This window comes from Cucurbita pepo, chromosome 19 (assembly GCF_057944985.1).
Source record: "Cucurbita pepo subsp. pepo isolate OVF chromosome 19, ASM5794498v1, whole genome shotgun sequence".
NCBI classification, from domain to species: Eukaryota; Viridiplantae; Streptophyta; class Magnoliopsida; order Cucurbitales; family Cucurbitaceae; genus Cucurbita; species Cucurbita pepo.
In genome coordinates this window covers 2,884,754-2,903,213 of record NC_141816.1, presented here as the reverse complement: position 1 = coordinate 2,903,213, position 18,460 = coordinate 2,884,754, and the positions used below count along the sequence as shown (strand labels likewise).

Sequence of the window (18,460 nt, the reverse complement as noted above, 5' to 3'; positions counted from 1 at the left end):
CGATGGCACTGCATGTAACATATTGATCGCTTGTGGATGTATATAATATAAAATGATGTAAAATTCACAAGAATAAGTGCAAGTATACACTATCACAAGTATAAGTATCTTTTTGGTTAATTGTAGAGCTAAAAATGAAGTGAGTTTGTGGGTAACATTCAAATGGTGTTGGTGATTTAAAACTAATGAAACGAAATTAGCTCAAAGTGCCACTACTGTCGAAAAACAGAAAATGATGAGAAAATAAACAATAACGAGGAAGGTTCGACTAAGAGAGATTAGATAGATAAATTGTTGAGTTTTTTGTGGTAGATTTTAGTTTCTTTTAATAGATTCTCAAGCTCATTTAGGAGGTGAGGGTGATCCATACTTATTAGTAGTTTGAAATTTCTATTAACAAAGCAGTAGGAGAAGAATTATTCCTAACCTTTTTATTACCTTCGAGTATCATTGCAATGAAACTAGAGTATTAAACAGGATTCATTGCTCCCTCTCTTCTCTCCAAAGAAGAGAACAATCATGCATATAGAGTAGCTAATTAAACACACATGCAAATAATTAACAATAACTCTTTAATAAACTAAAATCATACCGTTAACATACTTAAACTATATAAAACTCTCTCGACTCTCCTATAAAGTTTAGCTCTCCATACAAATTAAATTAAATAGAGAAACCCACATCTCAATCATATAAAAGTGATGGAAGAAGAGAAAAGAGTAAGGAAATAGAGAGTAATCAAGCTTTGTTGCATTTCTTGAATGATAGTTCCCTTCTTTTGAGATCTCACGTCCACCTCTTTGCCCTAATCAATCCTTCTTGGTCTTCTTTTTCGTGCCGTCAACAACTGCTCGATTAGGGTTTTCTTTTTCTAAAATGTGGCTCCCCTCTTTTTAGGTATTCATTTTTCTTTTATATTGTGTATTTCCTCCCATTTAGGGCCGAGAAGGAATAAATTTTCAATGTTCCATATTGGGTAGTCAATGACCCACTTGTACGGCTGATGTGGATTAAAATTTCCATGTTATTCTCGAAAATTTACTTTTTGAAAGTCAACAATTTGTTTCAAATATACCAACAGTGTTGTTCCCAGATTTGCTACAGCATCATGCTTCAGCATAGATGTTCTGAAATTTTTCCAACTAACTCAATTAAATATACAATTAGACTCGATTCATGCAAATTGATATTCTTTTCATGTTGAACCACAATGAACTATGTTATGCATACTAATTAGAACAAATGGAGAAAATAATGAAAAAATGGTTTGTATGAGTTCATAGTTAACTACAAAAAATGCTTTATATAATTCTACTTTTGGAGAGCTATCACGTGTCCTACAGGTCGACAGTCCCTTTCACAAGCATTTTGAGCATTTCGACGTCCGATCTAGTTGTTTAAGGTCGTGGGTTTAATTTTCAGACATCTCCGGAGCTCTCTCTCTCTCTCTCTCTCTCTCTCTCTCTCTCTCTCTCTCTCTCTCTCTCTCTCTCTCTCTCTCTCTCTCTCTCTCTCTCTCTCTCTCTCTCTCTCTCTCTCTCTCTCTCTCTCGTGGGTTTAATTTTCAGACATCTCCGGAGCTCTCTCTCTCTCAAAGATGGGCATTTGGAGAGGGTGGTGGAGCGTATTTTCGCGACCCTCCCGTTATTTTCGGCGGTTGCCGAAAAACTCGTGAGTTTTCTAGTGACTGGGTAATTTTCTTTTTTCTTTTTTGTGATTCGTTACACATGGTCTCGAGTTGCGATGTCGTCGTCAACTGTATAGCGATGTCTTGCCTTTACGTGAGAAAATAAGAATAGAGCATGGCTTGAGTACACGTATCAAGGTTAAATGCAAACATATACAATTTCATGAATGAGACCTATTATAAAAGTCTATTTCCTACGGCGGCTATCCTAACGGGCAACTTGGATGTGTACTTAATTTTCCTACACATAGTCCATATGCGCAGAGTATGGACCTACCAATCGGTCCACACACCTCCTAGGCTCATTTTTAGTCGGCCGAGCATTCTCTGGTAGCTGTTGATGTCGGACACCTGTTAGGAATAGCTACCGTCATGCCAGCATTTTGATAAACAAAATGATTGTTCTCCTACCTCGTAGCGTACACGTCCGTACTACCGTGAACGATAAGAGGTATCCCCAAATGCATGAGCACACATAATAATACATGAGGTCCCAACATTTTTCAACTTTCATTATTAACTAATACAACCTTGCTAGCGTATTCTTCGTATCATATCATTTCTCATAACGCTTATCATATCATTTATTATATCTTTCGTGATTTATTTATTGTACTAACAAAATTGATATAATTAAATTAGTTTCGGTAGACCATCCAAATGTTGGAATTCAATCGACATGACATGGCCCAACATGATTCGAGGGTGACACAACAAATTAATTGGTTATTTTAAGTTTTGAGGATTCTTACCAAACCCTCGTGGCCTTCAAACCATTCTTCAAACAATTGTATGAATTTAGAGATTGTACAGATAGATATTCATGAGCCTGGATTAGAAATTCTTTCCTTATTTAACTCCTCCGTTTTCCATTCCGATTTCATCCACCGGAGACTACCAACGATCTCAATGGTAGCCGATCACTCAATTCTCCTATGTTTCTTCGTCTCCTTCTTTGCGTTTCAAATCGCCGCCAAGAATCAGAAGGAAGCTCTTGACGCTCTCTACAAGGCCAAGTTTTTCACCAACTCCGCCGATTCATCCGATTTTTTCGTCCGAAACCACGTGCCAGATCAAAACACCGATGTTTTGCCGACGGTTGAGATTTACGATCAGACCGGACTGAAGCAGCAGGACAAAATCGAACGGCTGCCGGGACAACCGCCTAGGGTTGAGTTATCGCAGTACGGCGGCTATGTGACAGTCAACAAATCCGCCGGCCGAGCTTTTTATTACTACTTCGTTGAATCTCCTGAAAACAAGGCCTCGTTGCCGCTTCTTCTCTGGCTCAATGGAGGTTCGTCGGCGACCTGGATTTAAGTGAAATTAAAAAAAATATGTTATTTCAAATGATAAATTTTTTTCTTTCTAATATAATTTGAGTAAAAAAACATGATGGGATGGGTTAATAAATGATTAATTGTGTAGGGCCTGGGTGTTCGTCTCTCGGTTATGGAGCCATGGGTGAACTCGGTCCTTTCCGAGCTGGTAGCGACGGGAAAACCCTCTTTCAAAACGACTTCTCATGGATTCATGGTACTAATTGTTTAAACATTTATAGATTTTCATGGTTAAGTTATTAATTATGAAAAATTATTTATATTTTTAAAAAATTGCTAGTGGCAAATGTGTTGTTTTTGGAATCTCCGGCAGGAGTGGGATTCTCCTACTCCAATACTACATCGGATTACAAAAACAACGGAGATAATAATACGGCAAAAGACAACTATGCATTTTTGGTGAATTGGTTGGAGAGGTTCCCAGAGTATAAAGATCGAGATTTCTATATCTCTGGTGAGAGTTACGCTGGTCACTACGTCCCTCAGCTCGCTCATGTTGTTCTCTCACACAATAAGAAGGTTGGAAAGACGATCGTCAATCTCAAGGGTATTATTGTAAGTATATCTCTTTCTCTCTCCGAATTTCTTAAGAAGAAATTAAATTCAAAATGGAAACAATATATGAGTTTCTTTAAAACCTTTTAAATTGGGATGGGAAGAAGAAGGAAACTTTTTATTTTCCTCACTTGATGAACTTCATTTCAAATGGGTTTTCCCCACACGACCTACGTCATTGAATTTCTTTTCTTATTGGTTGTTTTCAGATTGGAAATGCAGTGCTCAATGATGAGACAGATCAAATTGGAACGTACGATTTCTTCGCATCCCATGCACTAATTGCCGACAGAACTGCAAACGACATAAAGAAGTATTGTGACTTCTCGCCAAACTTGACGGTACAGAGCCCGCAGTGCTTAGCGGCGTCGAAAATAGCATACTCTAACATACAAATGATCGACATGTACAACATCTACTATCCACTATGTTTGAATAGTAACCTAACACATCAGCCAAGGAAAGCGTCAGTGATGAACTACGATCCTTGTACTGATGACTACACATATGCGTACTTGAACCAGGCAGAGGTTCAAAGGGCGATGCATGCCAACGTGACGAAGCTTGCACACGATTGGGATCTTTGTAACGATGTCCTCAAGGACTGGACCGATAGTGCTTCCACTATTATTCCTCTATTGCGCGAGTTCATGGACAATGGATTACGAGTCTGGGTTTTTAGGTAATTGAACAATGACTATTAGTTCTCGAGAAAATGGTAATAATTATGAGTAGTATAATTAACTACAATATTGATTTTAGTGGTGACACCGATGGAAATGTACCCATTACTTCCACCAAAGACTCTATCGCCACGATGAAGCTTTCGGTCAAGAAATCTTGGTACCCCTGGTTCGTTCATCATGAGGTACGTTCTTGTAACTCTATTTCCTTATTAAAATAAACGAGTATTTAATTTAAGCTCACGTTAAATTAATAGGTCGGAGGGTATGCAGAAGTGTACGAAGGGGAGTTGACGTTGGCGACCGTGAGAGGGGCAGGTCATGAAGTGCCAAGCTTCCAACCAAGAAGAGCCCTTGCACTTATCACACACTTCCTTAAAGGGACTTCTCTCCCGCCCTCTTCTCCTTCGTCTCATTCTTCATAACATTTTTTCCATATGTAATTTTAACTTTCCATTAATCTTTTTTAAATTAGGTTCTTCTTAGATACCTCCAATGTCAATATGTAATACTAATACCTATAATCGGAATGAATAATAAACCGTTAACGATCTTGATCTCAAGTGATTATGTCTGTTTTTAATTTTTTATCCAAATCAATTCACACATAGCTCAACGTTAAAAGTTTGATTTTCCATCTTGTTATTATTAAACTAAAATAATTTTTTTGAATTATAAGCTTTGGTTAAAAATGTTCATTTAAGCTGCGAGGTTGGGGCTTTGAGGAGACCCATTCTATGCGGGGCAATCTTCATTTAAATAGAGAAGGAGAGAGGGACTAGGTACTTGGCATGACGCCACAGTTGTGGTTGGAAAAAGGGATAGTAAAAGAGATAGGAATAGATAGAAGCTGCCGTGCTTTATTAATGTTTTTTAACTCAATGCTGAGAGGGTTACACAATTCCAGTATTTATAGCTTATACACTGGATCAGAAATAAATAAATGATGGAAATCTACCTCAATTCAAATCTACTAGCAATCTCCTAAAATCGGTAGTTTGAATATTTGAACATATCTCAACTGCTTTAAATCATATCTTTATTTTGAATACTTTGAATCCTATCTCAACACTCCCCCCTTGATTCAAAGTTGCAGATGTCAAGTACAGAGCTTTTCTTTTGACAAGGCCTTTATAAGTATGTCTGCTTTAACCCGTACAATGTCTATCTCAGCTTGTATACCTTTGTTTCTTTGTCTTCCTTTGTGAATCCCTATGGCGGTGTTACATAAACCTCTTCTTGTAAATCTCCATCAAATTGATAAACAGGCCACCGCAATGGGCTGCATGTCCCATGTAAATCTCCATAGAACTTTTCGTTTGGCAAGTCAACCATATCTCATGTTCCATTTTTCTCAATGGACTGCATCTCTTCTACCATAGCTTTCTTTCGCTCTTCTTTTTCAGTTGCTTCTTCATAATTCATAGGGTCTGAAATAGTAAGAGCAAGCTGACATGATGCATATATGTCAGCTAAAGATTTATACTTCCTTGGAGGTATCTCATCTGAAAGCTCTTCCGAAGAATTGTTGTTCAGTGATGCTGAATATGATGAATTTGACACACTTTGTGTTGCAGTGGATGCACTACGAGATGCATTGGAGTTGACCATTGTCTCTTCATGTGGGGAAACTTCAACTGTAATCTTTTGCTGCTCCTGTTCTTTACTCCAATCTCATCTCACGTTTTCATTAAATATTACATCCCTTCTAACTAAAATCTTTTCACTGATGGGGTTGTATAATTTATATGCCTTTGACTGATTACAATAGCCAATAAAAATGCATTTTTTAGATTTTTCATCAAGCTTTTGATGAATTTGAGGATGTTTCAAAGCATAAACAACACAACCAAAGATTCGTAAATGACTTACAGATGGTTTCCTTCCATGCCATACTTCGTAAGGAGTTCGATTCATAACCGCCTTTGTTGGTGAGATCTTTAATAGATAAACAGATGTTGCTACGGCTTCTGCCCAAAATTGGTTTAGAAGTCTCCTTGCTTGTAACATACTTCTTGTCATCTCCACAATAGTTCGATTTTTTCGTTCAGCGATTCCATTTTGTTCTGGAGTGTAGGGAGCTGTTAACTCCCTTTGGATGCTCTCTTCTTCACAAAACAGATTAAACTCTTTAGATATGAACTCACCACCTCTGTCTATGCGAAAAACTTTAATGTGACAGCCACTTTGATTCTCCACCGTAGCTTTAAAAATCTGGAACTTCTGAAAAGTTTCTAACTTATGTTGTAGGAAGTAAACCCAGCTCATGCGACTATAGTTATCACTGAATAGTAAAAAGTATGTACTCCCACACAAGGGCTTCGTTTGCATTGGCCCACATAAATCAGCATGAATTAGTTCTAGATAAGCTAAAGCTCTTTTAGCTTTTCCAACAGGAAAGGACTTCCTAGTCTGCTTGCCATAAATGCATCCTTCACACAAATTAGTTGAATCAATTCTTGGTAATCCGAAAACCATACATTTATCCTTGAGTATTTTCAGGCCGTTCATATGAAGATGTCCATATCTGAGATGTTATAATGTTGAGTCATCTTTCGTGCTAGCAGTAAGAGCAAAATCCTCCATGTTAGAAACATGGAGTGGAAACATCTTATTTGAAGTCATGGCAATTTGAACTTTATGGCCTCATTTCTTATGTGTAATGACACATGCGTTGTCATCAAATAGAACTGAATATCCTCTGGTCATCAATTGTCCAACACTCAATAAATTGTACCCTAAATCAGGTACAGATTGAATATTATCTAATTGTTTTATCTTACCATGACTAGTTTTGACTTTCATTGTACCTTTTCCCTCAACTTGCATCTCTTTTGTGTTTCCAAGTTGCACCTTAATTTTTTGCGTCTCATCAAGCTCTTTGAATAAGGATTTGGTGCTTGTCATATGGTTCGAGCATCCACTATCAACAAACCATAAGTTACCTTTTTTTGGATTAGTATCCATGCACGCCATAAGCAGCTTTTCTTCTTCTTCTTCATTCTCTGCTGCAAAATTCATTCGTTGATTTTTATATCAACAATCAGATTTTGTGTGCCCATACCTTCTGCAATGGTAACATTGTATGACATTCCTTTGTTCATTGAATTGTCTCTGTCCATCACTTCTCCACCTGTTATCACGACCACCAATGGAAGTTGCGAAATCCTCCTCTTCCATGACTTCTACCTGCTAAATGAATATTTTCTCTTTCGTTGTTTTCGTGGTTGGTTGTCTCCTTCACTTGAAGTGCCTTTTTTTCGTTCCTTTCTGATGATCTATTGATTCTTGCCTCATGAGCCTGAAGCGAGCCCATCAGTTCATAAACGGAGAGTATGGATAGATCCTTAGCTTCTTCTATGGCAGCCACCACATGGTCAAACTTTGGAGTCAAGCTTCTCAACACCTTTGCAACAATTGTTTCGTCTGAAATTTTCTTTCCATAGGTACGCATCTGACTGACTATTGTCATTGCTCTTGACAAAAAATCAGCAATTGATTTGCCATTCGTCGTTTCAAAATCACGTCTTAGAGATTGCAATTTCACTATTATGACCTTTGAATCTCCTAGAAACTCCTTCGGTAGAATTGACCATGCCTGCTTTGAGGTGGTCGTGAAAAGGTAGTCTCATGAACTGCTTGCTGAATAGTGAATAGGGCCTTGGCATCGTTTTTCTTGATTTCTCTTCGTCTCTCATTTTCTTCTATTGTCTGCTCTAATACATCAACTATAATACACATTCGATAAAAAATAATAATAATAATAATAATGAAATAAAATAAAATAAAAAATAAAAATAAAAGAAAGAAAGAAAGAAAGCATGAAAGAATGAAAGAATGAATGAAAGAATGAATGAAAGAAAGCGTGTGGCAGGGGGACTCTGCCTTGCCACCGCCGAAAACCGCAGGCAGAAAAGACTGTGGAGTAGCCCATTTTCAAGGACCTTTCGAGGGCAGAAGAAGAGGGTTTGAGAGACGTCGGAAATGGAGGAGGAGCTCACAAACTCTTGGAGACCAACCATTGGGAGAACTCGTTGCGAGTCCACGTTGGCCGGAAGCTTCGCGGTTGAGACCCACAAGCGCCATCTGATCGATTAGGGGAAAAGTTTGAGGATTTCCACCGCCGAGGCTTGGAGCTTGAGGTTAGTGGAGAAAAAGAGTCGAGATGGGCAGAAGGGAACGGGGAATCGAGATATCACTTTGGATCTACGAGATTTGAGGATTGTAGGCGTCGGAAACGAATCAGAGGGAGAGGCGACAGCGAGCATGCAGAGGAATTATCTGGGGAGTTTGGCAAATTTTGGAACCCTCCAAAACAAAAATCCGAACAAAAACATCAAATGTTTTAGGTAAGTGGCACCTCGGAACCTTGGATTTAACTATGCTCATAGTATACATGAAACTATGATATAAGAAGTATGTTTTAGAAGTTTGAGCATAGAATGAGTATGTTTGTTGAAATTTTACTGAAACGCGTATGCAACTACCTTAAGAACTGAGATTCATGACTAGCTTTCCATGATTAGATGATTAAGTTATGCCTCCGTCACGCATGTTACAGTATTAGCGGTTACCCGGGGACGATTAGGGGTTCGCCAACTAACCCCTAACCGTAAACCTGACTTGATTGTCAGGGGTCCGCATAACTATAGAACTAGCCATTTTATTCTTGAGAGTACCTTGTGGGGACTTGTGGGAAGTTTGCCACTTAATTTCCTATTAGTGAACCTGTCACGAGTGATAGGGGTCCACAATGGTACATTAGAGTTGGTCGAGGTGATATTGCTCATGCCTATGAGTTAGCGGTTATCCAGGGACGATTAGGGGTTCGCCAACTAACCTCTAATCGTAAACCCGACTCGATTGTCAGGGGTTCGCGTAACTATAGAACTGGCCATTTTATTCTTGAGGGTACCTTGTGGGGACTTGTAGGAAGTTTGCCAGTTAATTTCCTATTAGTGAACCTGTCACGAGTGACAGGGGTCCATAGTGGTACATTAGAGTTGGTCGAGGTGATATTGCTCATGCCTATGAGTTAGCGGTTATCCGGGGACGATTAGGGGTTTGCCAACTAACCTCTAATCGTAAACCTGACTCGATTGTCAGGGGTCCGCGTAACTATAGAACTGGCCATTTTTATTCCTGAATGTACCTTGTGGGGAATTGTAGCAAGTTTACCCGTTAATTTCCTATTAGTGAACCTGTCACGAGATTTATTGTTCATGCATATGAGTTAGCAGTTATCTGGGGACGATTAGGGGTTCGCCAACTAACCTCTAATCATGAACTTGACTCGATTGTCAGGGGTCCGCGTAACCATAGAACTGGTCATTTTATTGTTGATGGTACCTTGTAGGGACTTATAGGAAGCTTGCCAGTTAGTTTCTTTTAAGTGAACCTGTCACGAGTGACAGGGGTCTACAGTGGTACACTTGAGAGTTGGTCGATTCCTAAAATGCATGAACCTTGAGTATCGAGGTCGCGCTTCGAGGTCGTTGAGATTTGATGATGAAGAAGAGAGACTAGTAGAGACAATTAGCCTAGTGACCTAGAGAACTTAAGAGTATTTCGAGGGCTGGAGGTCCAGATAGGACCATGAACTAAGAGAAACTAGAATGAGAAAATTTAAGGTGTGATCTAGACAAAGTCGATACGAGGGGGACAAATCCCCAAAAGAGAATAAGATACCAAACGATGAACAAGATCAATAAGACTTAACTAAGAGATTCAAACTACCAGCAAGCTGCTTACTGAGTATATTTTATATACTCATCTTCAGGTGGAGTTTGATGTAGCAGTCGAGGCAAAGGCACACGTGGGTTGTTGGCTATAGAGAATCCCATCACATTTGAGTCTGTAGTCTTCTTTGTGCTTTGCCTTCAAATCCTGCATTTCACGTGTTTTAGATCGTTTGATGTGATGTATTTTAGTGATCTCTTCTTGTCTTTGTGTGAAAATAAGATTTTCATTACTATTTTTAATTAGATCTCAAATTGCATGCATGAGTTTAAATATTTTAAATTTTATGCATTTTCATTTTTGTACGTCACCGAGTAACGATTCGTTGCTCGAGACTTTTGAAATTTCGGGTCGTTACATCAACAAACTCGTGCTCCACCAAGTCCCATAGCTCCTGCGATCTGAGCAAGGTCTTCATCTTGATGCTCCACCACTCATATTTCTCACCATTAAAGATGGGTAACAACGGTGCAGAGGAAGAAAAACCAGCTACTACCATTTTTGTTTTGTGAAAGAAAATAATCTCTCACCCTCGTGTCAAACGAACTTGGCTCTGATACCAAAATTGTTGGAAAAGGATAGTGAAAGAGATAGGAATAGATAGAAGCTGCAGTGCTTTATAATGTTTTCTAACTCAATGCTTGGAGGGTTAACAATTACACTATTTATAGCTTATCCAGTAGACCAGAAATAAGTAAATGATAGAAATCTAGATAAATTCAAATCTACTAACAATCTCCTAAAATCTTTGTAGTTTGAATATTTGAACATATCTCAACTACTTTAAATCATATCTTCATTTTGAATACTTTGAATCATATCTCAACAGTTGCTGCCATGAACTACAGTTCGCTGCTTCTAAGATTGCCCAGAGATCAATTTTCCGTTGAGATAAAATGTCATTCCTACTGTGCTTTTTCTATTGTCAATGTCTCTAGCTAAATCACTATGGGTAAAATCGACTAATTCTTCAGGACCTCACCCTTTTCGATAATTCAACCCCTAGCTTGTGGTTCCATTCACATAGCGAACAATGTGTTTAACCGCTTGATGTGCATCATAGTGGCCTTTTCCATGTACCCACTCATTATTTTGAAAACATATGAAAGGTCCGGACGAGTATTTGTCAAGTACCTTAGACTTCCGATGACATGCCTATACTTGGTGGAATTCACCAAGTTTCCATGGGATACTTGGTTGGGTTGCACTCTATCATCTTAAATTGCTGCAATAACTTCTTAGCATAGGTCGATTGCTTTTGCAAGATGCAATCTTTCCTTTGGTCCACTTCAATACCGAGGTAGTACGTGAGTAACCCAAGATCATTCATCTCAAATTCTTTCGCCATTTGCTACTTGAACTCTTTGACGCCTTCTACCCTTGTACCAGTGACGATCAGGTCATTAACGTATACGCCAACTATGATTGTTTCAGCCCCACTGTTTCTGGTATACACTTCTTATTTTTGCGAGCACTTCATGAAGTCCAGACTCTTTAAGCTCTTGTCCAGACCTATGTTCCAGGCCCTTGGTGCTTGCTGTAAACCTAGAGGATCTTTGACAACTTGTACACTTTGTGTTCTTCGGCTTTGACGACGAACCCTTCTAGTTTGGCAAAATACACTTATTCTTGGAGGTCACCATTTAGAAATGCTGATTTGACGTCCAAGTGAAGGATCTCCCACCCGTGTTGAGCTGCAAGGGTAAAAATCAACCTTATAGTGTCTAATCTGGCCACAGGCGCGAAAACCTCCTCAAAATCAACTCCTTGTCGTTGCACGTATCCCTTTGTCACGAGTCTTGCTTTATGCTTGATGACATTTCCTTCACTATTCTTCTTCAACTTAAACACTCACTTCAAACCGATGGGCTTGTGTCCGGACAGTAAGTTAGTTAGTGCCCATTTCTTGTTATTCTCAATGCTTGAAGCTCTTTTTGCATGGCCTCCTACCACATCGTCTCAGTTGCTACCACATGGTAGGTTGTCGGCTCCTGACCGCGAGCAACACTAACTCATTTGGATCCAATTCTTCTTCAAGTTTATCCGCATAAATTTCAACATGAAAAAGAAACTTCTTTGGTTCATCCTTTGTTGTGGATCCTCTTGTGCTCTCGTCTGAGCTCTCTTGTTCTAAAGAGTCCATCACGCCTTTTGGTGTGCCAGTGATGACATGTGTAGACTTGTTGGTGTTGTTGTAGGGGCACTTTTTAGGTCTATTGAGATTTTCGATCCCACTTATGTTTCTCATTCTTAATATAGTAATAGAGATTTTGTTTTGGATTCCAGGTTGTGCCGAGAAAGCCATAGAAGAAGCTCAGAGGAACCATTAGAGAATGAGCTTGAAAACAAGAAGTTCTTCGGAGGAGAGGAAATTGGGTCGGTGGACATCGTAGGACCTATTTTGGCCGGGTGGATTCCTGCCATTGAAGAAGCTTTAGGATTTGAGCTTCTCATAACCCACAAGTTTCCAAACCTGAAAAAATGGACCGAAGAGTTAGTGAACAACCAGGTTATGCCTCAAAAGGATGCGCTGGTTGCCTTTTTTTAAAATGTTGGGTTTAATCGAAAAAATTGAAAGATGAAATCAAAGTTCGTGTTATGCTATCACAAATAAATTCAGTTTTTTTTTTTTCTTTTTTATGTCCTAAATTAAATTTTAATAGTGAAGTTTTCAATTGCTCAATGTAAATTAAATAAAAATAAAAGTCGAATATATTTTTGGTTAAATTATAAAATATAATTTTATTGTCAACTTATTATGAAGTTTGTACTAAATCTAAATATTCTAACATTCTTTTTAATTTTTTTTTTTTTTTTACTTTAATAATAATTTTAAAAACTTTATAAAAATTTAGAGGTAATATTATTTTAAACAAAAGACGTCTCTTTTTTATAATATTATTTGTAAGGACAGTGTGTATTTTCTTTTTAAATTTTTGGTTAAGAAAAATGTCAAACTCTGGAAGGTGGTAACGTGGTGATAGGTGGTATGACTGGTAAAGCCACGTGGGTGTGGGAGAAGTTTTAAGTTTAATTTAAACTAAATTATATAAAATAAAATTCACTTTAAAAAGACATCTTTTTTAACTTTTAAAATTTTCAATAATTCCGAGTTGATTTCAGATTTATTTTGCACAAATTTACTCGTAGGATAGACATGGAATAGTATGAGAATGTAGTTTTTAGTTTATGTTTGGAATTATGAGTGCTTTAGCTTGTAAATTCTAAGATATTTATACTAGGTTGTATCTAGAACCTCATGACTGACCATTAATTTTTGTTATAAATAACTTTTCAAGATTGGTTAGGAACCTTACCAAGAATCATGAATGTACGTTAGGGCAATGAGCAATCCCGAACCTAGGTTCAGAACCTACCAAATCAAAGAATGTGGCAAGTGTCGTACCCTCCGTCCCTAGGAGACTAGGACAACCGGGAGTCTTCGAGACCTCGTGTGAAATCCCATATGGATTGGGGAGGAGAACAAAACATTTCTTATAAGAACGAAACATTTCTTATAAGGGTGTGAAAACTTCTCCCTAGCATATGTGTTTTAAAAACCTTGAGGGGAAGCTCAAAATGGAAAACCCAAAGAGGACAATATCTACTGACAGTGGGTCTGGAATGTTACATATGGTATCAGAGCTAGACACTAGGAGATGTGCTAGCAAGGAGGCTGAGCCCCGAAGAGAGGTGGACATGAGATGGTGGGGGTGGACATGAGATGCCCAAAGATGACAATATCGGCTAGTGGTGAGCTTGGGTTGTTATACCTTGTGTGGGTACGACCAAGAGATTCACAACAATCCCTTAGTTGGAAACTCGTCCATAGGGGTAAGAGTAATATTTAGAGGTCACACCTCATAGATACTTACCCCAGTAAGACACTAAAAGGGTTTAGTCATGCTCCAGGTTAAGTAATTAGGAAGAGTTCGAGCTTACACCTCATAGATAGTCGTTCATTGTAATCCTTCAGGAGCTAAAGTAGCGTTGTCGGGCCCTAAAATACAATGTGTCATATAAAGGCCTCATGTGGGTACGATCAAGGGATTCCGAACTGTCCCTTGGTCGGGATCTGGTCCACAAGTGTGAGAGTAATAGTTAAAGGTTGCACCTCACATATACTTGATAAGGACACCAAAAGATTTAGTCAAATTCCATGATAAGTAGTTGGGAAGAGTTACGTCCCCATGCCCTATCCCTTGCCCTATCTTTGTGGCAGTAGTAGGGTCATGCCCTACGCTCGATTAGTGTAGTAGGGTTCTCCAAGTAGGGTCATGTCCTAACCTTTGGTAGTGTGCAGGATATTGATATTTATACTTTTCACATGCTAAACGAGCGTTCTATAATCTTTGTACTTTAAGCATATTAACCGAGTGTTCTACCATCTAAGCTACTTCTCTTTACATCAATTCATAAACATTTATAACTTAATATGAAAACAATGAACTTCAGTAGCATATAAAATCATGAATGATTTTAGAAGCATACTAAACAATTAACAAAGTCTATCAATAATATAACAAAAATTAAGCTTTTAAATTTGCACAAAGATTAAAGAAAAAATGGAGATGTAGGGTATCAATTTTCATACCTCTCGCCTACTAAGAATGTGCTCTATAATCTAAGCTAGTACATATCATTACAATGAAACCTAATGGTTCACATAATCTAAAGTAAAAGTAAATTTTAAAAGCATATAAAATCATGAATGCTTACTAAACCATTAACAAAGCTGATCATAAATAACAAAGATTAAAATTTTAAATTAGAACAAACAAAAAAAAAGGAGAAATGTAGATGTGAGGTATTAATCTCAGTAAATCTTGCATGTCGAGTATAAAGGTCATATTTATTCAAGACATGTTGCCTGTGCCCGCATGGCCGTGCCATGTCAAACTCTTTTACTGGCTTTCACGTTGTATTACTTTCATATTTCATTTTATGTTCTATGACCATTCGACGAAATCATGTCTACTCCAGTCAAATATGAATAGCCTCAAAATGTATTAAGGGGACTAAGTAGTCATCAAACCTCTCTGGACCAAGTATTTTCTCTTGCCTACATATTTTCAATGCAATTGACTTTTACGATGCTTACTTTCAACTTGTTTTCAATGATTTTCCTCGACCACATTTTCTAAAATATTTTCTCTCAAAAAGTGGCTCGAGCTCGACTATCGTATTATTTTTACGTAAACTAAGATTTTTACACGGCTAACTTGTTCGCTAGGTTAGAAAAAGTGGTGCAAAATTGTTGTTATTTTGTCGAAAGGAGTGTGATTGTGATAAGTGGTAGCAAAGCTGAGTTAGCTCTTAGTCCCGTTAAAGAAAAAAGACGATGTCTGCAACAAAGCATTCGAGTAAGTCGTAAATTGAGCGACTCATTGAGGTCGAACATGAAATGTTGTTCCTCAAAGAAGTACTTGACATAGGCATCCTAGAAGAACGAGTGGTGGAACTAAATGAAAACGTCACAGGAATTGATGCTATGAGCACCCGCCTGGATGGGTTGTCAATAAAAGAATTGATATTTAGGATTAACTCCCTAGAAGAAAGAGCTACACAACCGAGTAGACTAGAAAGTCGAGGTAGCTCCTAGAGCCCTATAGCACACATGAAAAAAAACGTGTCAAAGAGTAAGATAGTTCACAAAGAGATGCTGAAGCCTTTTAATGAGTTGATTGAAGACTTCATGGCAACAATAGACAGCATCAAGCTAGAGATTGTCAAAATGAACACTACGATATGCTCCCATCCAGGCCAGAGATTGTCAAAAGACCATCCTCGACCAATTCTCGAAGTATGTCACATTCGTACTCCCATCCAAGATATGCTCGGTCAAATTGACTCTCTAACTGCTCTTCAAACATATTGTAAAGTTGTGGGGTATTCCGTCAAGCATCGTTAGCGACAAAGATGGCAGATTTATCAAGACATCCAAGACATAGTTATTCATGTTCTTGACGAAAATGATGAATATCTCCTCGAGCTACGCCCCTAGACTAATGGACAAACCAAGTGATTCAAATGTTTGCTGGAAGAATATTTACGACACTTCATTGATGGTTGTCAAAAAAATTGGGTACAGTTAGTAGATGTAGCCCAATTCTGCTTTAATTGCCAAACTAGTTCATCAACTCGGAAGAGCCACTTTGAAATTGTGAGACAACCATCCCTACCCCATATTATTGACCACCCATTTGCACGGAAGAATCTTCATACTCAAAACTTCACAAGGGAATGGAAGCAGACAACATATATAGGTCAGATTTTACCTAAAAAAATCTTCCAAATGTATGAAGAAGTGGACAAACAAAAAGCTTTGCCCCCTCCAATTCTGAGTAGGAGACCAAGCCCACGTAGAAAGCATACATGTGTGCCTATTTAGTTAGCCTTGAGGCTAGAACATTTCCGTATTTACAAAAAAAAAAAAAAGACCAATGACTTGTTATAAAATACGAGGGTCCAGTTAAAGTTCTTAAGAAAATCGAGGGTATGTCTTATATGGGCATTACCCACATGGACCAAAATTTGCCCAGTAATCCATGTGAGTAACCTAAAGTCTTACCACCACGATCCAAACGACGACAAACCCAGAATAGATCTAAAATAGAAAGATTCAGGAGAAGTCAAGATGATCCTAGCAGACAGAGTTAGGAAAGTAAGAAGACATGTACAGAGAATTCGAGAATTCCTCGTCAAATGAAAGAACCTCTCTATAGAGGAAACGCCGAAGACCTGGACTCCGCCACGATCTATAAAATCGAGAATTCCTCGTCAAATGGAAGAACTTCCCTAGAGAGAAAACGACTCCGCCAGGATCTATATTGCAAAATTTAAACATAGTTGGTTGACGGGACAACCATCAATATAGATGAACGTAAGGAACAAAAGAGAGACACTATCAATGGAGATGTAGGGTATTGATCCCCATACCTCTTGTATGTTAAGTGAGTGCTCTACCATTTAAACTAGATCCTCATACAATGTTGCTAACCTATTGTTGAACTTTTGTAATAGTAAATTGAACCATTTAATTTCTCGGAGGTTATTTATGATTTCAAAATATTACAAAACTTATCAAACAATTAAAAAAAAATCATCCTAACTAAAATAGAAAAATGGTTATATTAAAATTTTAATAATTAAAATTTCTTAAAAACTTAGAGATTGTAATACCAGAGTCCCAACAAAGTATTAAATACCCAATTTTTTCCTATAAAGTCCAAAGTTAAAGTCTTAGAAACTAAATTTTAATATTGGGTAGAATAAAAATTTTCTTAAACGAATTCCATGAACCCAAGAAAAATATAAATAAAATAGTAAAAATTAAGAAAAAGTCGGTGAAAGTCAACCGAGCAGCAAAATGATCCTTTTGTCACCTTGCCTAATTAGGGGTCTTGTTAAGCCCTAAGAGTTCTAATGAGTAAGGAGGAGAAAAAAAAAAAGAGAAAAAAAAAAGTTTAGGAATTCTTGAGAGCGAGTTTAGAAATAGAAGTTCGCCGATTTTCCTTCACAAAACGCTGAATTAGGTTAGCGTGCGACATCTATTTTGGGCCTTTGAGTCACTCAATTCCGTCAAGAATTGAAGAAAGGTAAGTATAGATTTTAGGTGTTTTTTTAACTCAAGTTTTCCTCTAAATCCAAGAGTTTTTCTTGGAATTAGGGTTTGATTTATAGGTATGTTGGAGGATTTCGTACAAAATTCATGAAGGAAGCCATAGTTAGTTCGAATTGGAAGACGACATTCCAAAGAACGTCAAGAATTTACAAGATTGCAAGTTATACTGTTTTAGTCCATATTTTAACGTGTTTATTTCCTTCTCTATTTGTCCTAAAACTAAGAGAAAAATACTTAGGTATATATGGATTAAAAGTTTATAATTTTTTTTTTTTTTTCAAAGAAACTAAGCTAATTTGAGATAAATAAGAAAATTTATAAACTCAAAACAAAATAGGTTGAATATGTGAAAAACACAAAAATCTGGAAAGCTAAATAAGGAGGATGAATTGCAGGTGAACATGTGTCAAGCGCTAAGTGGATGAACGTGGCAGGCGGAGAGCGTGACACGCGTCAAGCGTTGGGTGGACAATCACAGCTAGCTGAGAGTGCGACACACGTCCGCCAATGGCAGGGGAAGCACATCCGACGGACAGCGTGCCACGTGTCACGGTCGTACTTTCTCAACCGTGCGGCGTTGTGAACTTGACATGCTTACGAGAAGTTATGAGGGGAACCCAAGCATATATATTTTTCACCTGCTTTTGTGGCTTCGTTAGATCTTAGGTGAAATTTGTCTTCGCCAACTAGACATTACTTGTGCGGGATCCAAGCTTGTTCGATCACACGCCGCCGGCACGTGCATGTTCAATCATCTGCGACACAACTAATTTGTCTCTACACTAGGCCAAGTCATTGGGCTCGACCTTGCCTCTTCACAGGTCTTGACGTC

At 38.1% G+C, this 18,460-nt stretch overlaps 1 protein-coding gene across 1 annotated transcript; it reads left to right on the top strand.

The window, feature by feature from the left end:
* The first annotated feature begins 2,457 nt into the window (after positions 1–2,457).
* LOC111781636 (serine carboxypeptidase-like 40) lies at positions 2,458–4,828 on the top strand. The gene is made up of 6 exons (XM_087120216.1): positions 2,458–2,984; positions 3,116–3,223; positions 3,308–3,582; positions 3,792–4,264; positions 4,345–4,450; positions 4,523–4,828. The coding sequence occupies exons 1-6, from the start codon at positions 2,480–2,482 to the stop codon at positions 4,688–4,690; spliced, it is 1,635 nt and encodes a 544-aa protein (XP_086976342.1). The 5' UTR covers positions 2,458–2,479; the 3' UTR covers positions 4,691–4,828.
* Positions 4,829–18,460: the final 13,632 nt, after the last annotated feature.

Excerpts from the sequence above, each read along its gene's own strand:
- LOC111781636 (XM_087120216.1), top strand. The coding sequence starts at position 2,480 with ATGAATTTAGAGATTGTACAGATAGATATTCATGAGCCTGGATTAGAA. Across the intron at positions 3,224-3,307 it reads CGACTTCTCATGGATTCATG|TGGCAAATGTGTTGTTTTTG; the intron begins GTACTAATTGTT and ends AAAAATTGCTAG. Across the intron at positions 3,583-3,791 it reads TCAATCTCAAGGGTATTATT|ATTGGAAATGCAGTGCTCAA; the intron begins GTAAGTATATCT and ends GGTTGTTTTCAG.